Source organism: Erpetoichthys calabaricus, chromosome 18, assembly GCF_900747795.2.
Source record: "Erpetoichthys calabaricus chromosome 18, fErpCal1.3, whole genome shotgun sequence".
Classification (NCBI taxonomy): Eukaryota; Metazoa; Chordata; class Cladistia; order Polypteriformes; family Polypteridae; genus Erpetoichthys; species Erpetoichthys calabaricus.
This window is the reverse complement of record NC_041411.2, coordinates 26,008,364-26,021,615: the sequence shown is the minus strand read 5'-3', so window position 1 is coordinate 26,021,615 and position 13,252 is coordinate 26,008,364. Positions and strand designations below refer to the sequence as shown.

Here is a 13,252-nt window from a genome sequence, read left to right as displayed (position 1 = left end):
CAAATTCATTTTTAATCCACCCATCTATTTTCAGCAACGGTTGCAGGCAGGATGTCGTGGCATGGAGTGAGGTTTGGTGACATGGGATGAGGTGATGGGGACAGGCAGATGCAGGCAAAACATGAAATCTGCACATAGACAATGCAGAGACTGGGATATGCACCTAGTGGTCAAGAATTAAAGTTGGTCACGATGTGAATGTATTATTGTCCCACAATCTGATATCCTGGGCATGGTCTGCTTCTGTCTTGAACAGTGTTGGCAGTTTATTAATTCACTACTTCCTATGTATATTAATTACAAACCCTGATGTTATGAGTTCAACCCCAGCTACTGACAATGGGTGGCCATGAGCAAGTCACTTCACCTGCCTCTGCTCCAACTGGAAAAGTAAAAGAAATTTAAGCAATTGTATCTCACATGTTGTGAGTTGCCTTGAATAAAGGTGTTGGGCAAGTAATAAGCAGTAATATCTGGAATCCTGTGGTGGAATATTGCACCCAGATTTTGTATTGTGTTTGTCAGGGGTTTTCTCTGAGAGACGTGCCAACTAAGTTGACTGGCTATTGTAAAATGACCCTGCATCGGTATGGGTATGAATGAACTGGCATCCTATGAAAGGCTGTTAAAATAAGTCCTGGCTAACATAATCTCAATTTGAATGAAGAGGTCTTGAGAATGTTATTGTTCAAACACTTTACATGTTTTAATTGACCAAATGGTGATGGCGATGGCATAACATGACATTTCCCAACCTACATAATCCCCTCTTTTTTATTTAAATTTGAAATTAAACATTACAGCACCACTATGCTGTTGAATGGAAAGTATTATTTCGAAATAGTGCTCAAAAATAAATGGATGAGTATGAATTAATATCTCTTACAGGTTTTCAAAAAGTATTTTTAAAACATACATACACAATACCAATTGTATTTTTTTCATACTTTTGTCAGGTACCACAGTGATTTCTACAAAATTCTGGACTTGATATGATTGCTTTGTAGAACTACTGCAGATCACCTGACCGGCATAGTAATTAGGATGCTACAACAAAAAGTACAGTATCAAAATAAATTAATTTATGTTACCTTTTTAAAATACTATTATAAAAGTATAGCTGTGTAGTATATACTGTATACACAAACATGTCATTATATACTGTATGTAAGTAACATATAGTTTCTGCAATATTGCAATGGGCTTGCATGCATCCTTTGATGCCTGTATTGGCGGATGGACTCCATAAACTTGTTAATATTAGTACCTATTATTGTGAAGGCTTAAAGAGGGTTCCTTGGACTTCATGGCTTGGATTTTGTCCTGACATGTTGTGTGAATTGCAGTACTTTATATACAGAAGTGTTTGCCTTTCTTAACTTTCTCTATCCACTCTATTCAGTTTACCACAGATGGACTCCAATCAAGTTCTAAACACATCTGGAAGGTAATAAAAACAAACAGGATGCACATGGTCACCATCTGGAGGAGTGCCACAGAAAAGGGTTTGAATTTCAATACATCTGAGTTTTTGATTTTTAATAAATTTAGAAACCTTTCTGAAAACATGTTTTCAGTCTGTTATGACTGAGTGTAGATTGATAAGCAAAAATGATAAATACATTTAAAATGAAATCTATAACACAATCAAGTCACGGGGTCTGAATACTGATATGGTGACATAGTTCTTACCTATGTGGCCATGAGCGTGTCTTGCTAACTCATTCCGTCCAATTTTATTTCTTTCTTTACTCCGAAAACTGCCTTGGTAAATTCACGAGTCTGACATGGGTTATGCGAGTTCATAAAAATCATAAACGTATGCGAAAAAATGCATTGAAAACGAGGCCTTTACTTCTACTTTTTCTATACTGACCGCTTTCGAGATGACTCAGTGTGGAGTGACATTTTGATGTTTCGACACATTTTTCTTTTGTCTGTGCAGTGTGCACCATAAGAAGGGAAACAAGTATCTCACAACTTTTCAACCTTTGCCACTATAATTTGATGTAGTGCATACTGGTGAATGTAGTCCGTAATGTTACATTAGTCAATGAAATTAGGATAGTTAGACTACATATCCCAGTTTGCACCGCATCTCTCTCACACGCACACACACCCGGCCCGGCCCCTTGCCATTTTTTTTTTTTGTGCTTGTTGTGAAATATTGGGAAGCGAATCACTTCATGAGAAAGAAGTCAGGGATCAGAACGTGCTTTGAGGAAACCTGCTAAGATTGCACTACTTGAGAGTCTGAAGACATGATTTTACTGCGAATCACAGCGAATCGATGGGGGTTCCTTCGGGGTGCCTTCGATGTAGGATGTCGACTGGCTTCAACATCCGAGGTTAGGAGGGAAGTTTCTGCTAATCGATTGGGGTGCGATATGAAGCGAGGTGCAGACAAGGGTGACAGCGTTTGGGTGGATATACATTCACTTTTTAAACCACAAGCATCGACCCTTATTTTAAGGCCTCGTGTAACATTTTGTTTAGGCTAAGTGACTCGGGATCTGTCAGAACTCGTGCGTGAATAATTATTGCTTTTGCAGGCGCAGCTGGTCAGCGCCAGTGGGGATTTTTTTTATCACGACTGTGGGTTGACAGTTTCTCTAAACGCACCGGGAACTGAACCGAGTAAACAACCGACTTTACATTAAAGAAGTTATTTACCCAGGACAGGGTATAGGATTTAGGTCCCTCCCTTAATTTAACGCGCGCCTATTGCATGGATTTCCGGAGTTTGCACTTTGGTAGCTAACGATAAATATAATTGAAAAAAGCGAATAATTCGTGCGCGATGGTTTTAAAACAAGTGGAATTCAGAAGAATTTAACTTTAACAACAGTAAAAGTAGTATGTGGTCTGGTCTGCAAGAAACTAGACGCATCGCTGCACCATACTATAATCCGCGAGTTCTTTGCTGCGCTCTGATTGGTTGGCTAGATTATTGATATGCAAACAAGGCTGTTAAAAATGGCAGGGCACGTTCTTTTAAGTTTTAATTGTAGGTGAGAGCTTACAAGAACCACCTTCAGCGAGCCGTTTAGTAAGCAAAACATGCGGTTAGTGTTCGGTAATTAGGTTAACGATTTTGTAGACCAAACCGTTCTGTGGGTGGGATTTCACTAGCACTATGGAATACTCCAGACACGGTATAATGCCACGAAGGAATACAAAAAAAAATAGAATGAAAGGTGGTTAGTTGGATTGGCAATGCTAAATTTGCCCATGATAATGTGTGTATGTTTTCACGCTGCGCTGGGCTGGCACCCTCTCCCCTTGCACTCAGTACTTAGTGGGATAGACCTGAGCCTTTCTGTTAACCTTGTTCTGGATAAGTAAATTTTATAAAATGGATGGTTGGATAGACAAGGTATGACCCCACCAGACATCAGCAAGCCAGATCAGGTAAAATAACTGATACAGCGTTTTCCTTAAAATAACTTACACCATACAAATAAATCCTAATATTTATCAGTGATTGTGCTGAATGGCCTCCTTTCACACTCTGTGTTTAAGTTCTGCCATCAAATTGTGTAGGACATCTCTGAAAAAACAGGGTTTACCATTAAGTGACAGGGCAAGAACTGCAAACAACAAATGCAAGCATGGTAAATCAGCAGAATATAAAAACTGCAAGACATCTCTTCAGTTTCCCACAAAGGATTTCCTATAATTTGTATAATAATAAAGGCCTATTCTCAAAGACCACATTTAAGACATTCTTTGCTTTTTTTCCTTACATTTTAGGGTGCCCTGAAGAGGACTCCATTATATGAATTCCACCGGGATCAGGGTGGAAAGATGGTCGAGTTTGCAGGGTGGTCAATGCCAGTGCAATACAAGGACAGCCACATCTCTTCCCACCTGCACACCCGGCAGCACTGCTCTATCTTTGATGTCTCACACATGCTGCAGGTGAGTTAGGAGGGTAGAGCCTAGGCTAGTTCCCATAGTGGCCTATCCATGTGTTACCATGAGGATATCCTTACTTGTTGGTGATGACACCATGGCCTGCTCCCATATGATAATCAGAACGGGAATCTCTGGGTGGGCTTTTCTAGAAGTCACACCTCTTTTTGTAGTCCTTGCCTACAGCCCTACATGATATTTATGGTTGCTACCTGGCCACTGTCTATTTACAGATTGGAACTGTGAAGGCAGCATACTATGCCATACCGTAACATTGCCAGGCTTGCACACTCAGGGAGCATATACTTGGAGTGTGATCTACTGTATATGAAAATTGCACTTTGGCCATTCCAAGTGTTTAAGATTTGTGTTTCAGTATCTAGCTACTGATTATCTTATCTTTCTAACAAAGGCAAACTGTTTACTTTCAGACCAAAGTGCATGGAAAGGATGGTGTCAAGTTTATGGAGAGCATGGTGGTTGGAGACATTGCAGAACTCAAAGATAACCAGGTAGGTATTTTCTGCAGGGTCTCAGTAAGCATTATCCTGTAAATTCTATTCAAAGGCCACTGCTTATATATGTGATATGTGGACCTGTTTCCCAAATCTTACAGTGCTTTATCATCCTGCTTAGGGTACCAGCAGTTCATAACTCTCGTCGGGTGAAATCTGGATTTAGCCATGTCATGTCTGTAATCAGCTGAAATGTGATCGACACTCTAACACCTAATAACCTTAACTCAATTTGCTATCACCTTACGCCTATAGTCAGTTTGTATAGCCATTCAGACTTCATGCAGATGTATAGTACTTTGCAATTATATATAGTCCCCTTGAAAGTTATCAACATTGTCTGGATTTCAAAAGATACACACACATATTCCTCCAGTAAGTATTTATATTGACAACTTTACACTTTATTAAAGCCAAAGTTAATTTTTCAAAAGTGTACTGTATATCTAAAAAATAAAAAACGGAAAGAATCCTGCTTGCAAAAGCATTCAACCCCCATATGTCATTATTTAGTATGCCCTCTTCTTACCATAGTGACAGTCTTAAGTCTTTTGAGGTAAGCCTGCACCAGGTTTGCACACTGTTGAGGAATGGTTCTATACCATTCTTCTTGGCAGATTTTATGCAGATCATTCAGTTTGGTTGTTTCTAAGAGTGCCTCCAATTGTCTGTGACGTTTGGATCAGGACTTTAAGTAGGCCATTGTAAGATATACATTTTTTTTTTGTTTTTGAGCCACTCCATTGTTGCCTTGACCTTATGCTAAGATTGTTGTCTTGCTAACATTCTCCCAAGCCTTAGTATCTCTTCCATTATTTCCCTGTATTTAATTCCATCCATTCTTTCATCAGTCTTATTCCCAGTCCCTGAAAAGCATCCCCACAGCATTATGCTGCCACTGCCATACTTCACCATAGAGATGGTATTTTTTTCAGGCATGGACTTTGTTGGGTCTGCATCAACATATCACTTTGAATTTTGGCCAAAACAGATCTATCATGGTTTCATCTGACCACAAAGTCTTTTCCTGCATTTTAGCTGGGTCCCTCTCATGCAATATGGCATTGTCCTGAATAATGACTTTTTCCCAGCCATCCTCTCAAATACGCCACTGCTATGGAGAGCTCTTGATAATGTGGACTGTTGCATATGTAACCCAATTTCCACAACTGGTTTCTGTAGTCCCATCAAAGTGATAGCTAGCTTGCTTGTTTGTTACTTCCCTTACCAGTATATGTCTTGCTTGGTTAAAACATTTTGATGGACAGCTTCTTTACACAACTACAGGGTGGTGAGCTATACCTTCTGTTTTCTGATGATGGATCCAGCAGTGCTTACTGGACATCCAAACATTTTAATATTTTTTGTACCCTTTTTCCTGATTTATGCATTTGGATCACTTTGTCTCTTACTTCTGTCATTAGTCTTCATTTTTGCAGTGGGTTCAGAGCCCAGCTAATGACCTTTTACACAGATTATTTATTTATTTTAAATATCCTTATAATGTGACATTTACTCTAATTATGCACTGAGAGAAATAGATTCTTCAATTAGGTTCAAATGAGAGGCAAAGGTGTCTTATTAGGGAAAACTTTTACCACTTTAAGTGTTTTTCCCATTTTTATTTTTAGAATATACATTTTACAAATTTACTTTGATTTTAAAAATAAGTTGTTAGAATTAGAACACTGTAGGAAGCACCTAGGAGCCTCAAACAAAACTGCACAGACACTTATGCCCGTGCTCACCTTAATAGGAAATCTGCTTTTTAATAAGAATACTTCTCCTTCCAGGGAACTCTGTCTCTATTCACCAATGAGAAGGGGGGAATTATTGATGACCTGATTGTTACCAAAACTGATCTTGGTTACTTATATGTTGTGTCCAATGCTGGCTGTGCAGAAAAGGATTCGGCTCACATGCAGGTAAGAGCAGCGGAAAGACAACTTCATTCATTGATCAAATTTCCTGAAGCCTTTCGCTTTGTCATTTCTCCATAGAAAGATTTGTGGTGCAGAGGAGAGAGATAAGGGGGAGGGGGGGGGGAGGATAAAAGTTTAGGTCAGTAGGGTCTGTATTTTTGCATCTCACTCTACATCAGACTGAACAGAATGGTATTTGTGACATTACAGGCCAAGCTGAGTGAGTTTAAAGCTGCCGGCCACGATGCTGATTTGGAATTTCTGGACTGTGCCTTGATTGCTTTGCAAGGTAGCCACATGTTTAAATTGGACATGCTAACATTGCCATCACCCTTCATGAAGAGGAACACTTAATTGATTTTTTTTTTTTTTTTTTTAATACCAGGTCCTGCCTCTGCCCGTGTCCTTCAGGCTGGCATGTGTGATGACCTGACAAAACTGACCTTCATGACAAGCAGAATAAGCAAAGTGTTTGGGATACCTGAGTGCAGGGTGACACGCTGCGGCTACACTGGTGAAGACGGAGTGGAGGTGGGCCTCGCAATTATCCTTATAGCAGAAGTGACAAGTGAGTGCATAGAATCCTTAGGAATATTTATAGCATCAGTAGTCCTTCATGTAGGATTTCTGGAAATATTTATTGAAAATGGCTACTAGTGACCAACTTTTGTTTGTATTTCCATGTTTATTCAGAAATATTTACCATTTCATTATCACCTATGTAGCTGTTCAGTGTCTGCCTGTAACCTCCCTCCCAAAGTATCTGCCCATGTGGTACCTCCATACTTGCTTTACCAATTTTGTTCCTTTTTCTTAGATATCTGTACCTGCTAAGCATGCTGTCCAGTTAGCTGAGTCACTTTTGAAAGACAATGCTGTCAAAATGGCTGGTCTGGGTGCCAGAGACAGTCTACGGCTAGAAGCTGGACTCTGTCTCTATGGGAATGATATAGATGAGAACACCACTCCAGTGGAGGCTAGCCTTGTCTGGACAATTGGTAATGCTGTTGAAGTGTACTAAGTAGGCTGTTTTGCACAACTAGTGGGCCTATGTTTGACAATTATGTTTCACTGACAGGGAAGCGTAGACGGACCACTTTAGATTTCCCAGGTGCCTCTGTGGTGGTTCCACAGATCAAAGGAAAGACTACACGAAAGAGGGTTGGCTTGCTGTCTGAAGGTCCCCCTGTTCGGCAGCACACCCCTATTCTGTCCCCTGAAGGAAAGGTAATCGGTGAGTATTTTTGCCTACCATATGTGTTCAGCTCACTGCCTCAATGCTGAGCATATACCCTGGAGCCTATTATGTTCCCTCAACTCAGTGCTTCCCCTACCTAGCCTAGGTGTCAAACTCCTATCCTGGTGAGTTGCAGCGACCACAGTTTTTCATTACAGCCACTTTCTTAATTAGTGACCAATTTCTTCTGATAATTTAAAAGCCATATTTTGCTTTGATTTAAATAGATTTACCTTTTAAGAAACAGGTCTGATTTTTATTTATTTATTGCTTCATACAAAAATTAAATGCCTCAAACTTCAACCAGTTTCTTTATTAGAATCATATTCTTTTCATTATTGAAACCTGTTATTTAATCCCATGGCCTAATAGCTTTCTAAATTTTCTGTGGACCAAAGCAGATCATGTTTCTGAGACTTTGCATTTCTTTCTTTTCAAATATTTTATTTAAGCAGATGACGTACAAAGAACACATAGGTGCAAATCGGAGCAGGTTAGTGTGTCATGGGTTGGTTCGCTTTGCATCTCATTTTTGTTTTACTACTAATTAAGGAAAAAAAGAAACAGTCTTAAAAAGCTTGGTAATTCAAATTAAGGCAAAAGAAATATTAGCAGTAGTATTAATTGTGTACATAATGACAAAAGTGGGTGGAATGAAAACCTGCAGTCACTGCGGTCCTCTAGGATCTGACTTTGACACCACTGCTCTGCAACATGACAGCTAGGGAAGAAGAAAGAATATGTCACTCTAACTAGTCCTCTTCTTCTTCCTCTTAATCCAGGTGAGGTGACCAGCGGCTGCCCATCGCCCTGCCTCAAGCAGAATGTAGCCATGGGTTATGTGGAGACTGAGTTTAGCAAAGTCGGGACCCCAGTCAAGGTCGAAGTTAGGAAGAAGGTGGTAGACGCAGTGGTCAGCAAAATGCCTTTTGTCCCTACACGCTATTACACTGGAAAATAGAAGAACCAAGCTAAATTAAATATATCTGTAGTACCACTCATGCAACGCAGATGCTGATGGCAAGATTGACCAGCCTTGTTTCCCCAGTAATATTGGTAATAGAAATAAAATAAAGAATCAATCGATTCAGAGAATAATGAGGCCCATGCCTAGACCGAAGTCAATAAAACTGGAAAATTGTGTGTTGGGGATTTTTTTTAATCTGAAGCATTTGCCGAGCTCGAGTGGTGTGTGAGATGCACCTCAGAATTTCAGAGTGTATCCTGTACAATTATCCAAAACCTAAACTGCTAAAGTGATTTATCTTTTGTCAATGTTTCTTTGCTGTAATATACTGGAGTTACTGCAACTTCATCAGATTCTGTTTGGGTCCCCAACCTCTGCAACAGCTGTTGAACACTTGCTCACTCCTGCTGAGTAAAATGAATATAAGATGAAATTGTTCAAGTGCAAAAACTCGGCCCTGGTACTTTTGGGGTAGAAGGAGCCATGTGGCTGGAGAGGAAGTTGATTTTAATAGGTCCCTGCTAATAACACTTTTTTTTTTTTTTTTTTGCATTAACGAATGATTATTAATTTGTATTCTTTGTAGTCATCTTCTCCTAAAAAGGCACTAAAAGCAAAAACATTAAAGAATACCTAACAAAAATAAAACTGACATCTTGTCTTTGCTTTTAATATACTGTGTATGAATCTTAAGTGAATGAAAATGTTATGTGTTACTTGCTGCTCATTCAGTTAATTCAGAAGATGTGTACTAACTAGAAAAAAAGTGATTTGATCTCTATCTTCAGAATAGCTTTAACATGTCAGGACATAAATTCAAGGTGCTATAGTGTAACATAGGGATTCTGGGTCATGTAACCCAAAGTGTCCCATAGATTTTACAGATTATCTAGTTTTCTGCTTCTACTCTAAAGAGATTGTTCCATCTAATCCCATTGATGTTTAACTTGATTGAGATGTAGTAACTGTAATCTATTGTCATGCTTTCTGCATTCTGAAAATTTCTTAGCCTTGTGACCTGGAGCATTCTCCTTCAGAAAAAGGCCACTAGCTCACAAGTTACTCACTGCTGCCATTTGTGAATAATGCTATGGAATCCCGTGTCATTCAAATGTCAAACTACTACTATTACTCTACCATAAAACACTCCACTCCAGTCTAGCACCACCACAAGGATGGATTGTTAAGACTCGGCAAGATGAATCCTGGAATTCATAGGGTTTTCATTATGCTTTGGTCAACACAGGTGGGCAGTGGGGCATAGCAGTTAATGCTTTTGACTTTAAACTCTAAAGTCTGTGAGTTCAAATCCTGCTATTGTGTGACTGTCATTTTACCTGCCTGTGCTCCAATTGGAAAAACAAAAGAAATTTAACTAATTGTATCTAAAATGTTGTAAATTACCTTGGATAAAGGCTTCAGCCAAAACAAGTAATGGTAATATGTAGCTATTAAGCATGATTCTGTACAAACCAGGTTTTATCTGACAAAGCAATATTTATCCAGACCCGTGTGCCTCAATTTACTGCAACTGAGCCTTACTGTTTTTCACTGTTGTAACAAGAATTGAGGTTGTCAGCTGGCTTACCCCAACCATTACAAGGTATGCCAAATTGTGTGTTCCATTATACCACAGAAACCTAAATCTTTTAAGTTTTACCCATTCTCACAATCAATTGACACAACAGAATATACTGCCTAACTCTGATTTGGCACGTACTCAATAAAGTAATCATTTAGTGTATTAGAGCAGTGCCAAGTAGAAAAGCAGCAGGGTAGCTCATCGTGTATTGTGTCAAGGGGTATTTCTCTACCAATTCTTTTTTTCCAAGTCTAGAAAAAGGTCTATCCAAAAGGAACTAATAAATACACAATGAAAAAATAAATGTTCAATAGACTCTGTAGCCCTTACAAGCATTACCAGGGTAATATCTTTGCAAAATTTGAAGTAATAATTCTCTAATTTTATTATTTATAAAAAACTTATAAGAAAAAGTCCATATTGAGTTACTATGTTTTTCTTTGTTGAGCTGACCATTGATTGAAGTAATAATTCTCTAATTTTATTATTTATAAAAAACTTATAAGAAAAAGTCCATATTGAGTTACTATTTTTTTCTTTGTTGAGCTGACCATTGATAAATTACTGGAGGATTGGTTTTATGAACTAATAAGTGCCTTATAAAATTATTATTACAACCCTTGTCCAATATGTTAACTCCATTTAAAGATAATGAAAATTCATCTAATGAGAAAGTGTTTACCATAGTGTGACTGCATGTAATTAATGAAATAAAACCATCTGGGATAGAGTCACAAACTTTTATTTTCTCTTATTGAAGAAATATTACCAAATGTTAAACAAAAATCAGAATAGATAATCATATGATTATTATCAAATAACTGCTGAACCAATAATATATTGTTATTAGGGGGGTAAACGTTAACATTATTCAAAGTTATTGTCTGTTTTTACCTGCATTTTTATTACTCTTTAATATTGTTTTTTGTATCAGTATGCTGCTGCTGGAGTATGTGAATTTTCCCTTGGGATTAATAAAGTATCTATCTGTCTATCTTATTAAACCATTTATGTAAGGATAATGATTTTCCTTTTGTGGGTAATGTGTTGATTGTTCCAAAGAAAAAAAAAAACTATGTGGAGAAAAATTATATTTGTAAATCAAAAGCTCAACTCAACAAAACTTGCTTATGAAAAAAAGAACACTTTATAGGTAGTTTACTTATTTTATAGGGGCATAAGAGCAGGAACTGTAACCCACCCATCCATCCATCCATCCATTTTCCAACCCGCTGAATCCGAACACAGGGTCACGCAGGTCTGCTGGAGCCAATCCCAGCCAACACAGGGCACAAGGCAGGGAACCAATCCTGGGCAGGGTGCCAACCCACCGCAGACTGTAACCCACCAACTTTGCTAAAAAACAGAATTGGATATACAGTACCATTTACTAGAGGGATTTTAAAGAAATATTTTAATCCAGCTAATTTTAATACTTCAGTTGAGTGTGAAGAAATCAATGACCTTGAGTCCTCCATCTGATATTATATTTTTAATACCTGTTTTTTAACGTTATGAGGCTTCTTCTTCTTCCATAAGATGTTAAAAAGAATCTTATCTAGCTCCACAGTAACAGAACTAGGAGCATCTAATGATGAAAATACATATGATGCTCTTGATATCTCCTCTACTTTACTAAGTAGGGCTCTGCCCTGGAGAGATGTATCTCTAGTCAGCCAAGCATTAAATTTCTTCTGTATATTACTAGACACTGACATGTAATTTAAATTGACCATATTTCTAACATCTTTAGAAATGTTAATGCCAGGATAACAAATATTAACAAATATTTTCTTTAATTGGTATATCTCAAACAGTATTATTATCACATTTTTTCAAAGGAAAGAATACACATTTTTAATGCTGAGATTTAGTCCTGAGGAGCTTGAAAAGTGGTTAATTGTTTCAAGATTTAGAAACTTTATTGTTCAAAAATAAAAGTTTCATCAGAAAATTGTGTAATTTTGAATTCGTTACCATTAAAAATTGAACTTTGTTCAATCAAAACATTAAAAATCTGAACAGCCAAGATAATGAGCAAAGCAAAGATCCTTGGCCTATACTTCTTTCAACATTAAATCTATGTGACATTCCATGGGTGAGTTTAACTGAGCTATTAATACCTTTATGTAGAGTCTTAATGGTCTTAAGAAAATAATGTCCCATTTAAAAAAATAATGCAAAGTATCAAAAATGAAGGTATGGCTAATAGTATCAAATGCTTTGAGAAAATCGAGATATAAAATTAATGGATCACCATCCAACCATTCATGGTAATCAATAAGGTCCAATACCAGACAAATATTATTTGAAATGGGGCATCCTTTCACGAAGCCACATTGAGATTCACTAATAATGTAATCTAGGCCTGATTTATGACGTCTACCCAAAACGGAGGCAATTTTTATAATCATTATTAAGTGAGGTAAAGGGGTGCCAATTATCAATCAATTTCTCGTCTTTATGAGGTTTTGGTATAAGTGCAATTATGAATTGTTTCATACTAGGTGGGGATTCTTCATTGCCAAAATATTCTATTGAGTTGATATATGACTTTTGATACTGAGCAATTCCTAATCGTAAAATATATTCCCCTTAATTCATCCATTGGTTAAAACTGTATATTGGAACGTTTATGGTTCATTTTTCGACTCAACCTACGGAGAAAGTACATGACATTCATCTTCATAATACTTTCCATAAAACTGAATTTTAAAATGTAAACGTATCGGGAATTTGTTCCGGTTCAAGAACAAAAATGTAGCCATAAATGACGACACCATGTATCGCCCAAAGGTATTTATATCACTGACGCGCACCCTTACGCCAATAGACAACAATGCCTGCCTCCAAGTATGGATTAATATGGAAAACCTCCGCTGACTGACTGACTAACTATACGATAATAATTTTAAATGTTTCGATTTAATGTTATTAAAATAATTTCCAAAAACAAATTACATACTTCTTTTACGGGAGCAGCACTGACCATTAGGCTCGGAACCGGCAGGAAAAAGACAACTCAAGGAGGGTATGCGCGCGCAATCTACGTTTGAATTATGTGATTTGTAGTTTGTTGAATACATTTTCCAATCGCGTATACAGTTCAGCTGT

General features: G+C 37.7%; 2 protein-coding genes across 2 annotated transcripts in view; one reads left to right on the top strand and one right to left on the bottom strand.

Moving 5' to 3' along the window:
* The window catches only part of zgc:136971 (S9 family peptidase), a 43,924-nt gene extending 30,735 nt beyond the window's left edge, over positions 1-13,189 (bottom strand). Inside the window, exon 1 of the mRNA XM_051921360.1 lies at positions 13,104-13,189. Within this exon, the coding sequence (XP_051777320.1) occupies positions 13,104-13,130 (27 nt within the window). The 5' untranslated portion in view covers positions 13,131-13,189. The remainder of the gene's footprint in view (positions 1-13,103) is intronic.
* Positions 2,162-9,228, top strand: amt (aminomethyltransferase). The gene is made up of 9 exons (XM_028824161.2): positions 2,162-2,348; positions 3,754-3,921; positions 4,347-4,427; positions 6,224-6,355; positions 6,563-6,641; positions 6,738-6,883; positions 7,170-7,350; positions 7,431-7,586; positions 8,372-9,228. Exons 1-9 carry the CDS (start codon positions 2,262-2,264, stop codon positions 8,548-8,550), a joined length of 1,209 nt encoding a protein of 402 aa, XP_028679994.2. The 5' UTR covers positions 2,162-2,261; the 3' UTR covers positions 8,551-9,228.
* Positions 13,190-13,252: the final 63 nt, after the last annotated feature.